A 22,746-nucleotide genomic window follows, 5' to 3' on the forward strand; every position below is an offset into this window, starting at 1 on the left:
CGCTCTATTGGCCGGGTCTGGACAGGCGAAAGGCCGGCGCGGGCTCCGGGAGCTCCCGGCATCCCTCGGGCGGCGGCGGCGGCGGCGGCGGCGAGGCAAGGAGGCGGAGGACCGTGTGCGGCGGGGCCGGTGGCGGGTAGAGGTGTGAGGGCGGCGAGGGACCTGAGGGGTAGTCGGGCCGGTGTGGCCGCCGCCGCCGCCATGCAGGAAATCATCGCCAGCGTGGACCACATCAAGTTCGACTTGGAGATCGCAGTGGAGCAGCAACTCGGGGCACAGCCGCTGCCCTTCCCCGGCATGGACAGTGAGCGCGGGGCCGTGGCCGCGGGCGAGGGGCGAGACCGACTTGGCCCTGGGACCCCTCCCCCTCGGTTCGGGACGCCCTCTCCCTGGGTCCCGGGGCCTTCTCCCCATCGGTCCTGGAATTACCCACCTCCAATCCTGGGACTCCCCTTCCCCCATTCAGACTCGGGAGCCCCCCTTTCTCCAGTCTTTGAACCCCTGGGGCTATTCTAATACAACCTTCAGGAGGACAGGACCATGTCTGGCTGTTCAAATCAGTCTTGAATGAAAGCGGGTGTCCCGGATTGGAAATTACTCCCTCCCATAACTAAAACAAAATAATTAGATATTCCCCCTCTCCACCTCCAGCCCCCCACTTTGATCATCCTCTCCTTGCTTTCATCAAAACTGGGCGGTTGGAGGAGTCTTGCTGGAGGAAGACCCACCTGTCCCTCTCTGTAGGAGATTACCAGTTAGACTCTCAACCTCCATTCTTCTAGGATGTGCACTCTTGGGAGCCTATCCCTCACTTTTTCTCTGGACCCCAATTCTGGGCCATTCATCACACCTGGGCAGCTGCTTGAGCTCCCTTCATTCTCCACCTTCAGATGATAGCTCCTGCCTCCTCCACCCCTCCCCCACCGACTTAGGTGGATGTCTAGCACTTTAAAGGAAACTAGCAGTTTTCTTCTCTCCTTTCTGGACACACTTAGAATCTAATGTTGTAGCATTAAAGCTTAGAGGACCTTGCGTTCAATCCACAGATGGGGCATCTGAGGCCTGGGTGAGGGAAGGGACTTGCCAAAGACCACTTGGTCCCTGGCGACTCAGTACATGGTGGAGTCAGGTTAGCTCTCCAGTGTTCTTGACTGGTTCAATCTGCAGTTCCCTGTGCTGTGCCATACGACTGCCAGAGGCCCCCGTTCTCCCACTGGTCCATGGCCTGGAAGAGCCTCCCTGCAGCCTCATTCCCCTCAAGTGGCCACACTTCTCATGCACACAGGACCTGAGTTGTCCCACTCATGCTGACGCTTCTGTGTGAGATATTGCTTCTACCCACGAGACCTACCTGGCAACTTTATCTTATACACACACCACCTGCATCTCTACTATACACATCTTATAAGCAGACCCCTCAACACACGTGATCACTTCTTGCTTGTGCGTGCACATCCACCTTTGCACATGGGGCCTTTCCCTGTTCTGATGGCACTAGTTTGAGGCCATGGAACCATCCATGCGGGGCAGCTCCTTCCCGCCTACCCTTCTCCAGCCTGGCACCACACATACTTGAGTCTGAAGGCAGGCGCAGTAGCGAGGGGCCCACATACCTGTTTTAAGGTGGATCCAGGACGTGCCTAGCCACAGGTCCTGCCCTGGCTCGGGCCTCAGACTTGGTAGGCACCCTCAGCGCTCTGCCTGCCCACGATCTAGTTTAGTGTGTTACAGCCCTGGGAGGCCACGACCCTTCCTCCTTCCTCCTTTGTCCCGGCACTTCAGTGTCATCTTGGTTTTGGGAGGAATTGTCAGTTCTTCCCTGAAGGCATACTCTTAACCTGTCTGCCTGAGACCCAGGACTGTGGACTTCTGGCTTCAAGGAATGAAGCAACCTTAACCTCTGAGAAGAGCCCAGAAATACTCTTCTAGGATGCTTTTCTTAATGTAAGGCTTTTTCAACCTTTTGAAATGCAAATGGGTGACAACTTTTTGGCTTTTTAAGCTTTTTGGGATGCAAACAAGTGATACCCCCTTGACAGCCTTAAACCTGTCCTAGCAAAATCTGCCACTTCTGAGAATCCAAGGGATCTCTTTCAGGTTAGTGAAGAGAGGTATGAAAGTGGCTTTCCAAGATGCTGTTGGTGGATTTTCAGCAACTCCCACATGCCTGCTGATAGAGAAACCTGTTTATGAAGCCACGGACCATTTATTCAAGCCGCCATGGCGAGTGAATTCCTGGGCTCATTGCAGAGGCTTGCCCCCTGAGTCACTGACTGACATCACACTCAGCCTTTATTCCGTAGCTCGCCTCACCTGAACTGGCTGCCTCTGGAAGCAGAAGACTGAGCCTTTAATAATTGTGTGTTGGTGTTGCCCCACCATGAACTAGATCATGGGCAGGCGGAGTTCTGCCTCTGTGTCTTCCATTATGCTCTTCCCTCCGGAATAGCGCCTCTGAGGCACCACACCCCTTCTCTGGAGCTTGTCCCTCCTCAGAGTCCCCACAACTGTTTGTTCTTCCTGTGAGCTCATTCCCTCCCTCTGCCTCCTGTTAAAGGGCCCGTGAATTAGCCCTCTGGAAGGTCCGAGTCTGACCTGGGGGTAATTAACATCTGTGATCTTGTGCCCCGTCCTTCCACACCCACTCCTAACTCCTTGAAAGCACCTTGCTTATAGGAGGCTCTCAGAATGACCGCCCTCAGCATAGGTGTCTCATTTTGCAGGGAGTGACTGAAATGAACGGCTTTTTTTTGTGCTTGCCAGGCCTTGCATTTTTTTTTTGCCAGTCTGTTTCCTGTACCCTGAACCCTTCACAAGTCAAAGGCCAGAAGGGTCCCCTCCCTATGTCTTCAGCTGTCCCCAGGCACACCTCACTTTGTTTGATGCTTCTCCTTTCCTTCCTGCAGAGTCGGGGGCTGCTGTCTGCGAATTCTTTTTGAAAGCTGCCTGTGGCAAAGGTAAGAAACCCCTGGCTCCCTGACATTCCTCCCGAGGTGCTTTCCACCACCCTGCCCCCTAGCAGACTCTAGACCCTCAGGCCTCTGGCTCGCATTGCTTTCTGCAGACTAAGAGTGAGTGTCCCTAGATGAAATTACTGTGCTTCGGACTGGCTAGGAACATGAGGGGGTATTCTGCCCGAAATCTACAACACAGCACGGAACCTCACTCTGAGTTGGCCTCCTCACCTCACTTTGCCTGTGGCCACAAGCTGACCTGTGACATGGACAGAAAGGCCATGCACCGAGGTGTTCAGGAACTTTTTCAAGATCACGGCATTAGTGAGTGACTGAGCCAGTGTCTAAACCCCAGCCTTTCTGCTTCTACAGTCTACACGAGCTCACTGTCCTCTGCCTCATGTCATCAAAAACCCCTACAGTAGTCTGTCCTGTGGAGTCTTGTTCATACTAACCGGGCTCCAACAGAGGCTGCTGGAACCAGACTGTCCACCAACTCATAAGGAGACCGATTGCTGGGTGGGAGCTTAGATGCCGGGTATAGATCTGGGCATTTTTCTTCCTGTAGGCAAATTTATTTGGAAACTAAATTTCAATCAGTGAGTAGGGAGCACAGGATTAGAGCATAGGAATGGTTTTAATGGATGATTTTGGCAAGTTTGGTTCTATAACTCCGTCACTTACCACGGAAACGATAGACCTGCTGGGTAGATCAACCAGGTTGACCTGGGGCTGTCTGGTTGGAATATCATCGCCCACTGGGCCCCTGGTCTTCTTCCTGTGTCTGTGCTCGGTAATTCTGCCCTTCTGACCCGCCACCTTCTGTCAGACAGCTGTCCTTAACACAGGGCACTGTGGCTGGCTCTGTGTTAACTACCTAGTAGCCACTGGCCGGCCATATGTGGCTACTAGTTAGTTAACACATGTGGCCAGTGACTGCCATACTGGACGGCATAGATGGAGAACTTCAGTGCAAAGTTCTGTTAGAAGGGGCTGGTCTAGGTCTTGCCGAGTCACAACCTCACTCTGGTTGGGCCTTCCCAGTGGTCCCACCAGGCCACAAGTTAGAAATACGAGTTTCCGAGGGTCTGGCTCTGTCCCCTCTGGTGGCTGATTGCTCAGGTCCTGCTACAGAAGGCACACCTCCCCTAGTTTGTATACAATGCATTTCTTCAATTCCGAAGTTGATTTTCTTTCTTAATTCTTGGATGCCAAGTGGGCACTTACAACTACGGCTGGAACCCGCTTTGAGTCCAGGCTTCTGCCGCCTCTTTACCTTCTGTTTTTTATAAAGTGTTGTGTTTCTCAAACCCCAGTCTTTACTACCCCTACAATTTTTGGCCATCTCTGTGTATCACTAGAACTATAATTCAGTTAAGAAATACGCTCATTCTCCCACCACCCTTAGGCCTGTTAAGCTTCCATTTTATGGCGATGTCTGTGAAATCATGATTCGGTGTTTCATTTAGGGTTTTCCAAAACACGCTGACATCAAGTAAGTACTACAACTTAAGATGTGTGGCTCTGTACTGCCTGACATTGCATGGCCTTCTGCCAGAGGCAGCCACCACCTTCCAGGACGTGTCCCTCTCAGGTACTCCAGGGCCGTGTGGGATGAAGGCCCCGCCCTCCTCACAGCCCCGCATCTTCCTTGGCAGGGGGCATGTGTCCATTCCGCCACATCAGCGGTGAGAAGACCGTCGTGTGCAAACACTGGCTGCGGGGGCTGTGCAAGAAGGGGGACCAGTGTGAGTTCCTGCACGAGTACGACATGACCAAGATGCCCGAGTGCTACTTCTACTCCAAGTTTGGTAAGCAGCCGCCCGGCCTCGGGAGCCCCAGGGGAGAAGGAGCTGCTCAGGCGCCCCCACTTTCTGCCGTCTCCCAGCTTTCCGGCTTCAGAACCTTAGGCCGTGCCCACCAGCCTCAGCTGGCCCTCTAGTTTCCAGTACTTTGGGAAGTTTGGGAGACCGTGGAGGGTCACGTGGTGGGTGAGTGTGCAGTGCAGCTGGGTGGAGGCCTTGTTTCTGCTCCCAGTGGCCTTTTCCCCTAAATCAGCTGCTGCTTCCAGCATGGCCACTCCTTGTCCCTCGGGCCTCAGCTGGCTCCTGCTCTCTGGGAAAGTAATCCCAGGTAGTAGTGTGTAAACAGGGGGCTGTCTTCTGGTGGCAAAGAGCTCCACTCATCACCTTGAGATTACCTTGATCCTTGTGTAGAGACACATGCCCTTTCCCATCCTGAGAACAGGGTGGGCCAGGGCTCAGCAGAGCGCTTCTGCTCCCTGATGGCACTAGAATTATCCCCCATCTCTGCTGGGGGCCAGGCTGCGCGGGAAGGAGCCCTGTCGGTCAGGATGAGGGTGGGCTCTGGCCCTGGGACTGCCGGCCCTGTGCAGGGGCCCCGCGGGAGGCTGGACGCCTGCTGTACTCTCTGGGGTGGGCTGGGCGGGGCTGGGCGTGTGCTGCACTCCTTCAAAGCAGTGTCATCAGGAGCCGTTAATTTTTCCAGCAGCCCAGCAGGGGTGGCCCACCGGTTTATTCATGATAGTTGTGGCTTTTTTTTGTAGAGGTAGCATAAGCTGTGCAGTCAAAGCACAGAGGGTCAGAAATAGGACCCAGGCTTCCCAGCCCCGCCCCCCCATACCAGCACTGGAACCAGCACCAGAAGGGGGCAGACTCTCAAGGGCACCTCTGTGGGCTGGCCGGGGTTCCTTCATTCCTGCTGGCCCAGGCAACCCCCCTGATGCCTCTCATGCACCCCTGCCTGCCCTTTCCCTACAGAGCCTGGCCTGGTGTGCATGTACTGTCTACAGCTCCTGTCGCCTGTGACACAAGTGAGGGTCTTAGTAAACAGGACAGACCCAGTCCTTGGCCCGTGGTGCTTTTGCCCTAGCGGCCCAGGGAAAGAGACAGCTGACACCAGTGAGACAAAGATGGAAATTATATGCAAGAAGTGCTTTGATAGACAGCGATGGGAGCACATGAGGACCATAGTGTCCTTTAGGCTGAATGGTCAGGGAAGCCCTCTCTGAGGAGGTGAGAGTGGAGCTGGGATCAGAAGGCTAAGAAGGGGCCAGTCGTGGGGGGCCATAGCTGGGGTGCCAGTGTGGCTGGGGGAGGAGGAGCCTGGGGAGGGGTGGGCTCGACCTCACAGGGACTTCTGGTGCATCTGGGAAAGAGTTGGCGTTTTCTCTGACCAGCAGTGGTCAGACTGGCCTTTCGTGTGTAACGTGGGTCCGGGAGGGCAAGCGTGGAGGTGGCGAGGCTGCCCAGCTGGGCAGTTCCTGTATTTGGATGACAGATGCTGCCGGCCAGCTGGGCCAGTTGCTCCCGAGAGGAGCTGTCATCACAAAGGCTCCATCGCACTTGACCACAGGGATCCAGCCTTGAGTTCCCAAGCCTTCCCTGCTTTTGTCCTGAAAGACAGAATCCTCAGACCTTTCCCCCGTCCCAGCTAGTAGATGGGAAGGGCGGATCAGAGTAGACCAGTCATTTTCTGGACTCAGTTGGTGCCTTTGCACATTTGGGCCCCCCCACAGTGCCCAGGGTACCCCTTTTTAGGTAAGGGGTAGAGCCATAAGTTATTTGATGAGTGTGTACCCTGTGCCTGGCTCTGGGTCATTGACCTTCAAGGCAGCATGGACACGTGAGAGGGAGGCACCATGTACCGGTCCTGTACGTAGTCCACGTATGGGTCAGGAGACTTGAGGCTCTGCGACGCTGCCCTGGGTCTCAGGACTCGCCAGGCCAGGAGGCGACACCAGAAGCACCTGGCCCTCTGCCACACAGCAGGTCCCGGCCCTGAGAAAAGCCGAGGTGGGTCTGAGTCCAGCTCTCCTCGAGCTGCCCCAGGTGGATGTGTGTCTGGCTTTCCCTGCAGGGGAGTGCAGCAACAAGGAGTGCCCCTTCCTGCACATCGACCCCGAGTCCAAGATCAAGGACTGCCCTTGGTACGACCGTGGCTTCTGCAAGCATGGTAGGTGTCGGGGTGGCTGGGCCCCCCAGCAAGAGGCCGGTCCTCTCTTTCTCTGCCCACACGACCCTCTACCTGTCCCAGCAAAACCTGGTGTTAGGCGTCTGGGGCTAGTGAGTCTTTTTTACACCCTCAGCTCACCTCAGCCTCCCAGAGCTCCCACATGGACTGCCTTCTCTCCTGTATTTTCCATAAGGAAACTAGCATTGAAGGGTCCTGCCCGCTGTCCCCTGTGAGTGGATACAAGGCAGAGCCAGCATGTGGAGCCCTGCTCTTGCTCTCTGCGCCCCAGGCAGTGGTGCGGGCAGGGCTGTGACCAGCACAGGGGCACGAGGGCATCCCCCGAAGCAGGGCATCTGAATGTCCCGGACGCTTGGCTCTGCAGGTCCCCTGTGCAGGCACCGGCACACGCGGAGAGTCATCTGTGTGAATTACCTCGTGGGATTCTGCCCGGAGGGGCCCTCGTGTAAATTCATGCAGTGAGTAGCCAGACCCTATTCCCCCACCCTGCTCCTGCCCCAGGCCCTGCTGCCCTCTAGATCTTTCCTGGGTCCACATGGCCTTTGATCACTGCGTGGTGTCACCACAGGGCCTGCGGCAGAGGCCACTGCTGCTCCCCAAGTTCAGAGGTGGCTCTGTTTAGCCCAGCACGTAACCTTTCCTGGGTCATAGATCTGATGAAAGCTGGCCTCGGTGCTCCAGGAAAGCTCATGTCTAGCATGTCACTTAGGGACCTCTGATTAAGAACCTCCTAAAGGAAGGAGACCAGTTTGGGGGCCTCCTCTATGGAGGCAAGGACCTTGAGATTCCACATACACTAGTTCATATAGCTCTTCACAAGTCTGTGTGTAAAAGAGAAAAGAAAATGTCCCCATTTCACACATGAGAACACTGAGGCTCAGCTCAGCCACCGGCCAGGGTCACATGGTGGTAAGGGTGGCACCTGGTCAGAGACAGGTGTGTGGCCTCTGAAGTTGGGTGCTCCTTGCCCAGAAGGGCTCAGAGCTCCTCTCCTGGGCCTTAGTGCATACCTGTCACTTTGGGTGGTTGTGGAGTCAGACTTCTGCTGGGACCGCAGAACAGTTCGTCCCCCAGTCCCCAGGCTGCTTCCGTCCACCCCACTGACACCTGCACAGAAGCACAGGATTCCGGTCACTGCCACACAGTGGGCAGGTGGCAGGTGCTGCAGACTTGGTCCCACTCGCTAGGTGAGAGCCAGGGAGTGTGTCTTGTCAGAGGTGGTCTGGCAGCTGAGCTAGACCCTCAGGAGAGGGTGTGTGTTGTGGGGAAGCAGCACTTGGTGCAGGTCCCACAGCTAGGTGTGAGCAGAGCTGGGTCTGACTCCAGGTCAGTCTTTTCTTTTCGCCTCTTTCCCGAGGGTTCGGGGACAGAGCTGAGAGCCAGCACCCCCCTCCCCCGCCCCCCGTCTAGCCGTGTTGCTCTGTGCCCGGGCAGAAGCTGCCTGTGATCTTCTAGGGCCAGAATTTGAGAACAGTGCCTGGCCTGGCCCCTCTCTCATCCCCTCTTCTCCTCCCCTTGTTCTCATACCCTCCGGCTGCGGGGTGACCAGCCCTCGATTTGAACTGCCAATGGGAACCACCGAGCAGCCCCCACTGCCACAGCAGACGCAGCCTCCAACAAAGGTACCGTGCCCCGGCCCCTCCCTGGCCTGGTAGTGCTGCCGGCCCTGGCAGTGCCTGCCCCGGTGTGCAGTCAGCCACAGACTCGGCTGGCAACATGTGAGAGGCAGGGGAGGAAGTGGGACAGAAGGGGAGTCACCCTGAGTTCCAGCAGAAAATTCGGGGAGCAGAGCAGTTTGCATCTCCCTCGAGAGGTGGAGGGCTATCTGCTAGAGCTGAATGCCCACGTGGCTTCTCTTCCCCTCTGGCCTGGCGAGTGGCTCAGCAGCGCCCCCTTGGGAGTCAGAGTGGAGGGCAGCATGAGCGCCCCGGGTCTGCTGCTCTTCTGGTTCGTAGTCCTTCCTTTTATAAACAGGGAAACAAAGTCCTCGAGGGCAGGCCTCACCTAAGGTCCCACAACTGGGCAGGAGCAGCCTGGGAGCAGACCCGGGGCTGATCAGTTCTCCCACTTGTACCAGTGCCCTTGCTGCCCCGTGTGGGGGCTCCTGGCTGGGAGTGGGGGCTGGGAACAGGGCTGAAGAACCAGCTGGCTCCACCTTCCTAGACAAGGGGGTCCCATAACCCAGCGATGGGCTGATCCTCTCAAGCATGAGAGGGAGAGATGCCAGAGACAAATGGGAATCTGCAGCAGTCCCTCCCCCCAAACTAAGGGCACCCTGGATTTGGTTATGGGAGTGGAGGGTTGGGGACCCAGAAGAAAGGCTGGCCAGGTGCACTAAGCAGGGTCTCAACTGGCTGAGTAAACCCGCCTACTGATCTTGAATCCTTACCTTTTACTTGGTTGAATGCTGAGCCCATTGCCAGAGCCCTGTCCATCCTCGAGTGCCACAGGCTAAGCATGGGGCCGACTGGACTTACTGCACTGACCCCCACCCTCAGGCGGCTGTGGGATAACTCAGAACTCCTCCCAAAGCCAGGAATTCCTGAGTGTGGGAACAGCCATGACAACCCGGGGGTTTCTAGCTCACTGCTCCTGTATTTATGGGGGCCGGAGCCAGGAACCCTCTTGGTTGGGAGGTGGCCTAGCTGTCCAGTTCCCACCCCGGGAGCCCCCGTCCCCCTTGCTCACATGACTCACTAGTGGAGGGCCCTCTCAGCCCCTAGACCGCAGGTCAGCATGTCAGCCTCCAACTGTTTTTCTGTGACTGTTGCTCGCCGTGTAGGCTACTAAACATCTGGCTGAACCAAGCGTTCATCCTGACCTGAAGCTAGAACCTCAGAAACAAAAGTAAGGCCTGCTCATGCCCTCGCCCTGCCGCCCCAGAGACCTCCTCGTCTCTTTGGTGTTTTCTTTTCTACTTTTATTTTTCGTTTTTGTGTGTCTGCATGGTGTTTTTCGGGCAGCGGCTCCTGCCATCATCACCAGATGTTTCTTTTCTGCCTGCTGTCTTGAGCGGGGCCACCACGGAAGCCCTTCTTCCTGCTGGTCGTGCGGGAGCAGTCCCGCCCTCTTTTTTCCTGTCCCCATTGGTAGTCTGCGTGCACGTGTTTTCCACAGTAAAACCGTGTTGTGTAACTCTTTCCAGCAAAGTAACAATCCGCCATTACAAAGGTCGTCCTCCTTGATCCAGTTAACGAGTCAGAACTCTTCTCCCAACCAGCAGAGAGCCCCGCAGGTCATCGGGGTCATGCAGAGTCAAAACAGCAGCGCAGGCAACCGGGGACCCCGGCCGCTGGAGCAGGTCACCTGTTACAAGGTGAGTCCCAGGGCTGGGGGGGGGGGTAGGGGGGACCACTCCTTCATTCCGCACATAGTTCATTTTGAAAAATGATAACATCTTTGTTTCTGGACCATAAGAGTGAAAATGGGCTACTCTGGTGGGCTAGAGACCATCCTGCTTCCTTCCACGACACACCAAGGCCAAGTGAACGATCACATATGCTGTTGAAGGAAAGGACGGAGCTTGCGGGAAAGGGAGGCTGGTAATAAAGTAGGAGCACAAGTCCCGGGGCGGGAGTAAGCCCTAAGCCTCTGCATCTCCTCACATCGTGCAGGGGCATCCCCAAGGGAAGGGGACAGAGCTTTAAGCCCACAGAGGAAGAAAACAGATTAGAACTCACCCCTCCGCCCCCCCCTAACACACACACACACACACACACACACACACACCCTCAGGGAAAGGGTAAACTTTTTAAAAACCTACTAGAAAACTTGTCTCATTCTTGGCTCTGGATGGAAAGCAGGGAGGTAAGTGCCTTGAGAGTTAACAGTCACCAGAGGACCCTTCGTCAGTTCGGGGCTGTATTCACACCCCGGTGAGGGCTGGAAAGCCAGAAACTTGAGTTTTCCGAACTGAAACAGCCCCAAATGTGGGCCCCTGGTGCCTGGCTCTACAAGGAATTTATTCTTAACCCGACCACACATAATTCCCACAGCTAGAGTTCTGAAGAATGAATTCGTAATTAATCACAAAACCTAGAAGGAAATCACCACCACCACTGAGGGAAGTCAGCAGAAACAACTGATAATAGAGCTAGGCCACAAAAACTTCAGAGTTGGGGATTCTTAGACAAAATGCAAAGTTAGTACATGCTTTTGATAAAAACATTTAGATGACACACAGATGTTTTGGGTGCAGAGTGTTGTTCCTATTCCCACCTTTCCTAAAACAGCCACTTGATTCCACGTGTCATGTACGATTTTTGGTTTTGATGCTCTTTTACACCCCACGTGGGGAATGCTGTGCCAAACCTTAATTACACAAGCACAAGGAAAGTATATTTTAGTATAAATAGGCCCTGATAGTATAACATCCTGTAGTCTTTTTTTCTCGACAATATGTTGTGGATCATTCTGTGTCAGTGTACGTACATCTAATCTGTTTCACTGGGTGCGTAACAGAACTGCAGTTTACTTAACCAGTTCTCTGTTGGTAGCAATTTAGTTTTTGTTGCTACAAGCAGTGCTGAATCTAACACTTCGACATCTGTGAGCTCTCACCTGATAGCAGCGGCGTCCGTGCCTACAAGCAGAAGGTCCGAGTCAGGAGGCGTATGCTTAGCTTAAATTGTTCCTAGAACTTTCCCTCAACAAAGGCTGAGCCACTTCCCACAGCCGTCAGACACTCACCGAGCCCGTGCTATGTGCCATCCCTACTGAAACAAAGAATGCTAGCGCTTTCCCAGGAGGGGACAGCAGGTGCCCCAATCACTAAAGGCCTCAGAGATTTCTGAGCCTGAACCCCGCCAGGTGAGGAGAGTACAGAAAGGGGGGGTGTGCCTCCGACCAGTCACTTCTCAGGTACGAGGAAATGCAGGCGTTCTGAGGCAGTGTAGCTGGCAACCTGGCGCCCCGCACCCTGCAGCAGGCTCTCCTGCATCCTGAACTTAGGGGGAGCCAGAACCTAACACCTGCTTCTCACCATGGGCACTTCATAGTTGACACAGGCACCTTGTGGGAATCCTGGGTTCTCCAGGATCAGCGGTGGAGGCCCATAAACATGGCAGATGCTGTGAGCAGGCGCCCGGTTGGTCCTTCCCTCTGCTTATCTCATCAGTCTCAGCGCCAGCTGGCAGCTACACAGGCCACTCATCCACAGTCACACCTACAGATCAGACAGACTTGAGAACATGGGGCCTGCGGGGTCAGGAGATAGAGCAGGCAGGAGATCTGGGCTGCGGCCTGGGTAGAGCCCGGTGTTCCAGGCTGAGGGAGCCGGGACCGGGAGGGCCCTAGGTGAGTTAGTGCCAAGTGGGTGCCTCCACCTGTCTCCTCCCGATCCCCTGTTCAGTGCTTGAGGCTACCGCTCAACATCTTAAATCCCTTCTGCTTCTGAGTAACAAGAACAAATGAAGAGAAGCTAAGGAAGGGCCGGGATAATCAGAGCCGGGACAGGTCAGAGTCAGTGCTAGATTTTTGAAGGGATGCTCTGGGTCTGTTCGCCCAAGACTATCCCATCTCTCTGCTCCTGTAACAAACCTGTCCCTGGGGTAGCTTAGGCTTATGCAAGAGCCAGGAGGGAAAACTGGGTGCTGCCCACCCTGTGTCCACCGCAACGAGTCCCCGAGTTGGGGGGAGGAGCCTGGTGGCTTCTCTCACGTTGTTGCCTCCTGTCACCAGAACAGTGCCTCAGAAAGGTAAGTGACTGGCCAGCCATACAGAGGGGTTGGTCCCCAGGCAGGTGGGGGAGCTCTGGTGCCATGGGATTCTCATCATCCTGCCACCCACCATGAGAGACCTTCCGTGGACAGGCCCGTGTGGGCAGGGCCCAGCCTGCGGGAGCTCTCCCTGCTGTGTGCCCTCAGATCCTCCTCTGGCTCTGCAGCCTCCCTTCCATCTGCTGAGGTGCTGAAGCTTCTGGGCCACTGTAGCTTTGGAGCTCCTTTTCCTTCGTGTTTGAATCAATGTCTGTACCACTGAGAACTTCAGAGTCCCATCCCTCATCTGGTATTTGGTGGGTACAGCCTCACTTGAAAATTGCATTTGAAAACGGTGGTTTTTTCTGTCTCCCTCCCTCCCTTCCTGCTGTTCCCAGTGTGGCGAGAAAGGACACTACGCTAACAGATGCACCAAAGGGCACTTGGCCTTTCTCAGTGGACAGTGACAGCAGCTGGAGCCAGCTCAGAGCAGCCCAGAGGGCCCCGCTGTTGGGAGCGTGCATTGAACCGTTTAATGCCAGTGTTGGTGCAACGCTGGCTGGGGCTGGCAGGCAGGCACGCCGGGGTTATCGTTCTGAGGGGCTACGTCTGTCAGTTTCCCTATCATTTTGCTGTAATCTTTTTTTAAAAGGGGACAAGTGCTCTAGTTTGGTCCTTCCAAGTTGGCATCATGTTTGTCTAGCGTCCACACCTCCTGTCCGGATCTCCCTGCACATGGCCCTCTGGGGAGAGGAGGAGGTTGTGGCAAAGGGCTTGTGCTAAGCAGTCTGTATGGAAGGCAGCCCTTCCCCTCGAGGCCTCCTCATTAAACACCAGTTCTTGGTGACCCCGGGGGCTGGTGGATCATTTAAAGCTTCGGCCAGGTCATGCCTGCTTCTTCCATGTCCTGCTGAATCCAGAAGCCGTGCCTATCCATGGGATTTGAACAAGGCAGCCCTTCAGGGCAAACTTAAGTGCACTTGTTGCCTCGGCCTGGTCCTGCTCCAAGCTGGCAGTAGTTGAGAGGAAGGGCGCAGGGCTCTCAGGTGTGAGGGTCTTTTTCCTCTGGGCTGATTTCCTCGGAGCGCCTTACTTGACAGTGGTATATCTCAAGGTGTACCTTCAGCTGGAACTGCACAGCACCCAGTAAACAGAGGACGCGGTCCATCTGTGCACCTACCTCCTGTCCCGCCAAGCATCAGTGCGTCCCTCACCTTTGGCCTCGGAGATCACCCTGCCCCTGAACCTGGAAATGTGAAACCATCACCTGCAGCCTGCTGGGCAAGTGGGCCTATCCAAGTTCCATTACAAGAACACTTTTTATGAGGTTGATTAAAGCTTATTTTTTAAGCTGCGTCTCATTACTTCAGGGACCCCACGCCAAGGACAGGACTCCTGCTGCTGGCCGCGCTAGATGTCCAGCACGAAGCTTTGATGTCGGTGCTCGCTTGTCCCCTTTCGACACGTGAATCTGCCGGAGGGGAGGGATGCTGCCAGGGAAGGAAGGGCCTCTATACTGGCAGCTGGTAAAGTCTGGAAGCTTGGCCTTTGGTTGTAACAGCCACGTGGCAGGTCTCCTTACTCCAACTCAGATGTTGGATGATACCTGCTTATTCAAATTCGGATCTTCTACGAGATAATTAGTCACAGCATCTCACCCTTTATACGCCATGCAGCGTGTGTTCGTACCATACACCCCTCTGACCTTCACATCCCTTTACCGATGACCTCTGATGGAGGGTAAGGGTGAGGGGGCTGGGTACAGGGCCTGTGTTTTCCCCTGCTCCCCTGAATCATCCCACAGGGAAAAAGCTTCCTTACCAGGAGGGCCCGCACTACTGCAGCCTCTCTAGTGCAGGAAGATGGGGGAGGGGAAGGCACTCTTAAGCACTCAGGGCATCATTCTGATGTAAAAGCATCAGCTGATAAAAAGCCAGAAGTGCTTAGAATAGCCTACGTGCAAAGAGCAGGGAAACCCCTCCAGGCACTTGACCGGCTAAACCAGGTGACACCCCACCTCCCATGAGCTGGTTCAAAGCCCCAAAGCCCGGGCCCGTCCGCAAGAAAATCGCCCTCTGGGAACGGAGAGCCTTCACGTCCCTGCTGCCACAGCAGGAGCTCCAAGAGGGCAGGGAAACGCCCACACCAGCGAAGCAGTCCAAGTACCAAGTACCAGTCATCTTTTATTGGATGCTAATTCTGAATTAGGATATGAAAGGATTCAAGGGTGCCAGGCAAAGGTCACGGTCAGGAATGCCGAATGTGCCTCCACACTGGGCCCTCTTCAGTGGTACTTGCGTAGCCGCTCGTGTTCTGAAGTCAGAAAGGCAAGATGGTAAGTTTCTTAAAAGGCGTAGTGAAAACGCAAGATGACTGGGTGACGGCAGGCTAACATCTAAAGCCATCCTGAGAATCCCTTTCAGGAGATAACCCAGAACCTGCCTGGAGGTACAAGGCATCTCAGGAGCTAATCTTCCTTCCCAGAAGGATCCCACGGAGCCCCTGGCCTTCAGAGCCAGCATGACCCTGGCTTTCAGACTGGCGGGGGCTGCCGCGGGCACTCCACCGCCATCTCCCGCCCCACAAGCTCCTCTCCGGCTTCAGACCCAGGACAAGCTACCCTTTTCCAGAACACCGCACAGACACCGGATTGCACCACTCCTGTTTTTCTCTTCGCACTGGCTGCTGGGAAGACGAAGCCAAAGTTTTCCACCAACCCTCAGCGGAGCCTGCGGCACCTTACAGAACGCTTCCCAAGTACTATCTTTATCCTGGCTTCACGTTAGTTTTCCTCTCTTTGCCACAATTTTGTCGCTTAAAATAGCATCCTATATGCTATATTTGGGTAAGTCCCTCCCAACTTTTCAGCTGCCGTAGAATGATGGACTTGTAAACCCGACAGTGAACCAGTCCCATCAGCTATGAGAAACCCCAGAGGGCAAGGTGACCGGAGAGACACTCACTGAGTTCCTTGTAACAACGACAGTAGTTGAAGAGCACGTAAGCTGCCAGCACCATAGAAATCCCAGCCACGCCCCCTCTCTTCACATTGACATACTTGTTGTAATACCGGTAGTAACCTGCAAACAGGAGAGGAGGCCACTGTCTGCTTTGCTGTGAATGCTTCACACAGTGCAAAGTCAAGTCTGGCTTAAATTCAGGGACCCAGTCCTATTCTGGCTCTTGAAGCCCCTCACCCTAAATTCACTGGCTGATGAAGGGAAAAGCACCATTGCCCCATGGGTCTTGCCCTGGGAGCCCAGGATAAGCCCCAGCTAGGCCCACCTGGATCCTACCCCTATGCTTAGGCCTTCACCTTAACAGACTTGGCTCAGCCTATTAGCTTTTGATCCTACCTCACCTTCACCTCCAGCCCTAGGGATCCTCTTACCCTAATTCTGACCAAAAATCCAACCCTAAGTGAAGGCCACTTAGCTGAGGCCAGCTGGGTCTGCCTGTCAGGGAAGAAGGCTTTGTGCGATCATCTCTTTGCTGGGTACCCCTCTGCGCCCCCCCAGTGAGGAAACAGTTTCTACCCTCTTTGGGCTTGTGGCTTGGTTGACAAAAGAATGAAATGATTCTAAAAGGCCCTGATTTACAACAGTGAAGGAAGCTGTGAAGTCAGGGACTGTTGTCACTAAGTATGGGGGAAAAGGCAGAGAATTCTAATCTGAGCTAAGGGAAGGCCTCGGGGCAGAAGGAAAACAAGCCACACACAAGAGTTACAGGATGGCCAGGACTGGAAAGAAAAACAGAAGGGGGGGGTGGGGCTTGAAGCCAGGGACTACACAGGCCCCCATGGATTGATGTGGGTCTCTGATTCCTGGAAGGGGGACAAGGGCCCCACGGGACTGATGTGACCATGCGCAGACCTGAAGGACAGATCATTTCAAACATCTGGAAGTTTTGCCTGGCAAGGGGATGAGCGTTACATCATGGACTGATATCCACTATGCTTCAAACTCATTTTCCTCTTTAAAAAGTCTTATGATATAAAAATGCTCATGGACATATCCTTAAGACGAAGGCAGTGGTACCAATTCCAAGCAGCAGAAAACACTGTCTTGGCTGAAATATCTTAGAGCCAGCCTCTGAGAGGACCAATCACGAATCAGACATGGACCTTCAGGGCCTAACAGTCTGTCCCTGTCCTCCTCTACACAACTTTTTGGTCTGAGACAAGGCTTTGACTGCTCAAATCAATTCAGAGCAAAGAGAGACCAGAGGACCCAGGCATTTGCTTTTGTTTACACCCGGCTGTAGGCTCTGACCTCTTTGAAATGCTCCGGCAATGCCCTTAGGGGTGAAATCCCGCATCAGTATCCAGCTAGGCAGCTCTCCTAGTTTCACATCCATGAGCTTCTTCTCCTTCACTGGTACTGAAAAGGAAGAGCAGAAAACACACACTGAAAACCCTCCAGTAAGACAAACAGCCTCCTTTTTTTGTCACTTCAACCATTCAATAAAGTCACCACACAGAGGCTGCACACAAGGAATATATTATGAATGTATCACACTGAATTCACTATTTTAAGCCAGAATATATATAAAGCGATAGCCTTACTAATGAACAAGATTTGAATAACAACTTATTGGGAATAACTATGTAAAAATAGAACCTAAGGGCCCTGAAGAATTAAGTAATCAAGTGGAAGGCAGAATAATGACTGCAAAACTAATATTTACATGTATTAGCTCATTTAATCTTCACAGCAAGAAGCTGATGCCTTTATTTTATAAGGAGTGGGGGAGACTGACTCAGAGAAGTTGGGCAACTTGGCCAAGCTCACACAGCACGCAGGCAGTAGAGGCAGGGCTCAGCCTTAGGTCTGGCTCCCATGCTCCTGAAGATAATCTGCTATCTACTCAAACATCCTACCTGGGACAGCAAATGTTAAACGACTTAATAAAAACTGCTCCAAATGGTCCAGTGAGCCCCAGATAATATTCTAATGAGAGTCTGGGGACAGAACACAAAGGCATTGGGGGTGGAGGCCACATGGTGATCATCTTGGCTTAAGAGTAAAATAGGAAGGGGACCAGGGAGAACCAGAGCGGGGCCGAACTGCGAACATCAGATGCTCATAAGAAGAGAATGGTCTCCTTTCTTATCCTCCCGAGAGATCAACTTTAAAAAGCTGCTGAGCAGGTATCCTCTTCAGGGCAAGGAGTCAAAGTCTGTTGTCCTTAAAGATTACCAACCACAGAAGGGGCCAGACCAAATCACTCAAAGGTTTCTTCTCCATTTTGGGGATCCAAGGAAAGATTTAGGCACTGTAAGGACCAGCCTCGAGAGTCCACTGAGGGGAATCCCACAGATCTCCTGACATCTCCCAACACTTCAAAAGGGCAAGGGTTGCTGGGCCATAAACAGAAATACAAGGCTCACTGGCAGCTTCTAATCTGCTACGGGTCATCTGGAGAACATCTGGAGACACCTGGCCTAAAGGGACCAGATCCAGGGGCGCCTGGGTGGCTCAGTCGTTGGGCGTCTGCCTTCGGCTCAGGGCGTGATCCTGGTGTTGTGGGATCGAGCCCCACATCAGGCTCCTCCACTGGGAGCCTGCTTCTTCCTCTCCCACTCCCCCTGCTTGTGCTCCCTCTCTCTCTGGCTGTCTCTGTCAAATAAATAAATAAATAAATAAATCTTAAAAAAAATAAAAATAAAGGGACCAGATCCAATGTTTGTCAAGAGACCACAAGTGACAGGTGGAGGCATAAGCCCAAGACTTGCATACATAGCTTGAGGGTTATGGTTTAGGCTGCCTGTGCCAAACAAACTGGCCCGAACCTTCCATCTAGACTCATCCAACAAATATGGAGCACCTACTGTATGACAGACAGTGTGCTATGCACTGTGGACACAGCAATGACTGCAGACGACAGCCTTGCTCTCAGGAGCCAACATGCTATCGCCAGACAACCGTCTCACCCACTCATCTTACCAGGCTCAGCATGCTTCCTCAAGACCTCTTTCTGCTGCTTTACCTGAGGCCTTTGTGTGTGCTATGCTCCTGGATCATCACACAGCCAGCTCAACTTAAAATGTTATTCCCTAAAAGGCCTCCTTCCCTGCCCACCTTATCTCAAGCACTAGTACTACCTTCCCATATAACCTTGAGCTCCAGTTTCCTTGTCTGTAAAATGGCTTATTCCAAGCATTGAATGAGAATCTCTGTAAAAGCATTTGGAACAGTACTCAGAACTGTAAACTGTTAGTATCATTCTTGTTGAAATGTCATTAAGGTCTTTGTGAAGCAAACAAAAAAGACAGAAGCAGAAAAAGAAATGGCATACAAACCAAACTTAAGGACATTTTAAGCATACAGGACTTCAGTGATTAATTGCACTCTTTAGTTCGTTTACAAACAGAAAACTGTGATGTGATTAGTTTGGTAGTATTTTTGAAGATGAGATAGTCTCAGATGAATTTCAGGATATGTTCCAAATCTCTGTTGGAGAGTTAGTGTCAGTGATAGTATACCACACAATAATGTCATTTGAGAATGACCTGTACCTTTGTCTGTCACCCTGTCCGTGCTATTCCTAGAAAAGTTTAACAAGTACACATTCTTACATGCCAGTTTTGTCTTCATTTGGTTCAAGAGGCCTCAGTTGAAGGATGACTAGATCACATTTCTTCTCGAATAAGAACACAGTCAACACCTTTGCTACAGTCCCGAAGCCTTCTTGCATGCAGTGAGGAGCGCAAACATGTCACTCTAAAACCGCTGGCTTTAAGTATTGCCACATGGTGGGGAGTGCGTGACAAATGTATAGATGGAACTAGAAGCGCAGAATGTTGCTACCTGTTGACACTGGGTAATGAGTGTAAAGTGTTCATTACATTATTGTTTCCTTTGTCTTTGAAATCTTCCGTAATAAAAGGTTTAAAAATGCTTTTCATTTCAGGATTATGTTGGGGGAAGTGTACAAAAGAAACACAGTATTTTAAGTCAAAAAGTATTTTTGACTGGTATAGGCTGGTCACTCAAAAAAAAAAAAAAAAATCAGGTCACTTCTGAGCCCACAAGCTATGAAAACATACCCTGCATTCTCATGACCACATTCAGAGGCTGGCAGGGTGGCCTGGCGCATCACAGGAGAAGGCAGCCGATTTAAAATTTATTTTTCTATATATTTAGACATATTAAGAGGGTTTTCTTAACAAAAAATAAGAAATGTATAAATACAGGGGGGAAAAAAATTCACAGTAGGCTTAAAGAGAGAAAATACAGCACCATCATAAAATTCCCAAGGGATCAACGGATTCATCAGAGGTCAATCTACACTTTTTCCAAGACTGTCTCTCTTGATGGAAAACAAAGACTTCAGTCCTTAGGCAGCCAAACCGGAACCCTCCCAACACTTCCTGCAATGCTGCACACCCCTCTGCACTCGCTGGCTCACACAGCAGACTTGGGGAGTCACGTATTCTGGGTTCAGTGCCACTGAGCTGCTGTGCACCCTTGGACAAGTTCCTGCCCTCTATGCCTCAGTTTCATCCTTTGTAAAATAAGGTTAAGAACAGCAGCCACCTTGCGGCGCCTGGGTGGCTCAGTCATTAGGCGTCTGCCTTCGGCTCAAGCCGTGACCCAGGGTTCTGGGATCGAGCCCCGTGTGGGGCTCCTCCGCTGGGAGCCTGCTTCTTCCTCTCCCACTCCCCTGCTTGTGTTCCCTCTCTCGCTGGCTGTCTTTCTCTCTGTCAAATAAATAAATAAAATCTTTAAAAAAATTTTTTTGTATTAAAAAAAACAAAAACAAAAAAAACAGCAGCCACCTTGGTAATTGGCTGTAGGTACTCTATAAATGGAAATTATCGGTCTTTCTGCCTATGAGCTATGTGAGGGTGGGAGCAACCCCACACACAGTTTGTGGTCATGACAGACTTTCAGTGAAGGTTTAGAAAGGACCACATGTTCTTGGGATGGTAGGTGGCTCCCTGGCCTGACTTTATGACTTCAAAGAAGCATACTGCCCACCTATATGGAGAGGCATGAAAATGCTAAGTCTCTTCTGGTGCTAAATCCAGCCTGGGGGTTGGCCACAGAGTAAAGATTTCAGGCCACACAAAACGTCTGTAACATTTTTTTTTAATGTTTAAAAACCATTCTTAGCTCACTGGCCATACAAAAACAGGTCACAGGAAATCTAGCCCACTGGCCACAGTTTGCTGACCCAATCTTATCTACTGCTGTTGATTCCTATTTCCATCACTTTATTTGCTAATGAACTAGTGGCTTTATGCTCCGGTGACCGATGCCATCTAACAGACTGTCAGTACTTAAGAAACTTGGACTCCAACTCCTTCACCTAGGCTGATGCTGAATGGGCCAGATGTGACATGACCCTGCTCAAAGGTCACAGAGCGGAAGGTGAGATGACCAGCACTCAACAGCAGGCCAGGCAGTGCTTCAAGTACCTTACACGTACTAAATTGTTTAATCCTTAGTCCACAGTGCTCATCACTTCACTCTACCTAAATAAGATGCCAAGTTGCAAAGCTTCCTTTTCACATGTCCTCTTGTTTAAACAACGTAACCACTGCTGATAAATATTCTCGTGCCGGTTTTTTTACAGATGGGAAGAATAGCATCATTCTCATCTTTTCTCATCCCCTCTTCATTTCTCCAGGCTGATATTAAGAATATAGAAATTGGGTAAAACACACATAGGTTAATCAAAACTCTGCCTCAGGCAGACCACACATCTCTGACCCTTATTTTCATCTTTAAAATGGGATCAACGGGATCGCCTGGGTGCCTCAAATGGTTAAGCCTCTGCCTTCGGCTCAGGTCATGATCTCCAGGTCCTGGGATGGAACCCCACATCCGGGTCCCAGCTCGGCGGGAGTCTGGTTCTCCCTCTTCCCCTGCTTGTGCTCTCTCTCTCAAGTGAATAAAATCTTTAAAAAAATAAAAATAAAATAAAATGGGATCAACCTTCCAGACAGGGACTTACTGACAACTCTACGGTGAGAGGCTCTAGGGCTAAAACATGGTTTCGGTACAAAAAAAAAAAAAAAAAACCACCCACAAAATCAGTGTGCACAGTCAGGTAAGTGTAGATTTATTTGTACATGCATGTGACTTAAAAGTCTGCAGAGATTAAAGCTCAGTTTACCAAGAGGCACCAGACTCCTAGGTTTACATCTCAGCTCAGCCCTCTCACTGTGACCTTGAGTCAGTCACTTCCCCTCTCTAAGCCGGTTAACGGGTATTCAACATATATGCGTCCAACCTGACGTGGTATCAGAAACCGTCCTAGGCGTTCGCTCCTCCTGGAGCTTAATTTGAGCTTCAGCTTTGAAAAGAAGGGCAGAAACTGCGCGTAGGGTTCAAATGCAAAGCGCCTGGGCAGCGGCGGGGTCACTATTCTTCAGCGAGGAGGAAGGGTGGCCGGAGGTGGTGCATTCCCAAGCTCGCAGACGCGTCCCCCGGCTGCCCTCACCCCCGCCGCTGCAGTCGAGACGCGGGCCCTTGGGCAGGCGGGCTGCGCGGCTGAGCGAGCGGAGAAGGGTCGCACGGTGCAGGGCCCTGGGCAGAGGGCTCTGTGCGCCTCCGGCGAGGCCACAGGGAAGGCCCTGAGCGAAGGGCAGGCGGCTCCGCAGCCTCCTCCCCTCCCAGTTCAGCTGAGCCCCGAACTCCGGACCACGGGTCCTGCCCTCAACCTTTCAACATTAACCGGCTCCAAGTACTCACCTACTGACGCCATTTTGGAGTCCTGGGTGTCCGCTCTGTCGGGCCGCGCAAGGACTGCCGGGTAGGGAGCGCGCGCCCCTGCTGGCGCGGAGAGCAGAGGTTCATGGGAAGCAGGTCGCTGCTGTAATGAGTCTGGAGCTGCAAGTGCACCATAGGGTGAAGGGTAAAGTCCCTGGAAGGCGAAGCCCCGGGATTGTTTGGCATAGGGACCGGGGAATGGGGGCGGAGGGATAGGGGGATGGGGGCGGGGTGGTGATGGTAGGACTCAGCCTGGGCTTCCCATCCTAGGAGGGAGGAGGCTGAAAGGGACCTAAAAATGGGAAATGAGGAAAAAAGAGCAGCCTGGCTTTTTTACTTTGTCGCATTAAAATTGTTGTGGGAGATTACAGGAGGCATAGTCTA

The 22,746-nt window shown here is 52.7% G+C and overlaps 2 protein-coding genes across 6 annotated transcripts in view; one reads left to right on the plus strand and one right to left on the minus strand.

Annotated features, from left to right (window-relative positions):
• The window catches only part of LOC123777320 (ATP synthase F(0) complex subunit f, mitochondrial), a 42,216-nt gene extending 19,762 nt beyond the window's left edge, over positions 1-22,454 (minus strand). The window contains exons 1-4 of one of the 3 annotated variants that reach the window (XM_045773905.2): positions 22,345-22,454; positions 16,915-17,022; positions 15,607-15,723; positions 14,807-14,956 (exon numbers count right to left, since the gene is read on the minus strand). In XM_045773905.2, coding sequence (XP_045629861.1) covers positions 14,928-14,956; positions 15,607-15,723; positions 16,915-17,022; positions 22,345-22,357 — 267 coding nt within the window. In that variant the 5' untranslated portion in view covers positions 22,358-22,454 and the 3' untranslated portion in view covers positions 14,807-14,927. Of the gene's footprint in view, positions 1-7,432; positions 7,452-14,806; positions 14,957-15,606; positions 15,724-16,914; positions 17,023-18,032; positions 18,262-22,344 lie in introns of those variants that run through there. The other 2 variants (XM_087867414.1, XM_087867420.1) reach the window with 2 other exon arrangements.
• Positions 71-13,993, plus strand: CPSF4 (cleavage and polyadenylation specific factor 4). 3 transcript variants are annotated; one of them, XM_045773898.2, is made up of 8 exons: positions 71-304; positions 2,907-2,957; positions 4,613-4,765; positions 6,834-6,929; positions 7,312-7,405; positions 8,497-8,569; positions 10,093-10,263; positions 13,042-13,993. In XM_045773898.2, exons 1-8 carry the CDS (start codon positions 202-204, stop codon positions 13,108-13,110), a joined length of 810 nt encoding a protein of 269 aa, XP_045629854.1. In that variant the 5' UTR covers positions 71-201; the 3' UTR covers positions 13,111-13,993. The 3 variants fall into 3 exon arrangements, with proteins under 3 accessions (XP_045629854.1, XP_045629855.1, XP_045629856.1); XM_045773899.2 differs by having other exon boundaries at positions 72-304; positions 10,168-10,263; XM_045773900.2 differs by having other exon boundaries at positions 72-304; positions 10,171-10,263.
• Positions 22,455-22,746: the final 292 nt, after the last annotated feature.

Source organism: Ursus americanus, chromosome 2 (genome assembly GCF_024610735.1).
Source record: "Ursus americanus isolate L20-20 chromosome 2, mUrsAme1.1.p, whole genome shotgun sequence".
NCBI lineage: Eukaryota > Metazoa > Chordata > Mammalia > Carnivora > Ursidae > Ursus > Ursus americanus.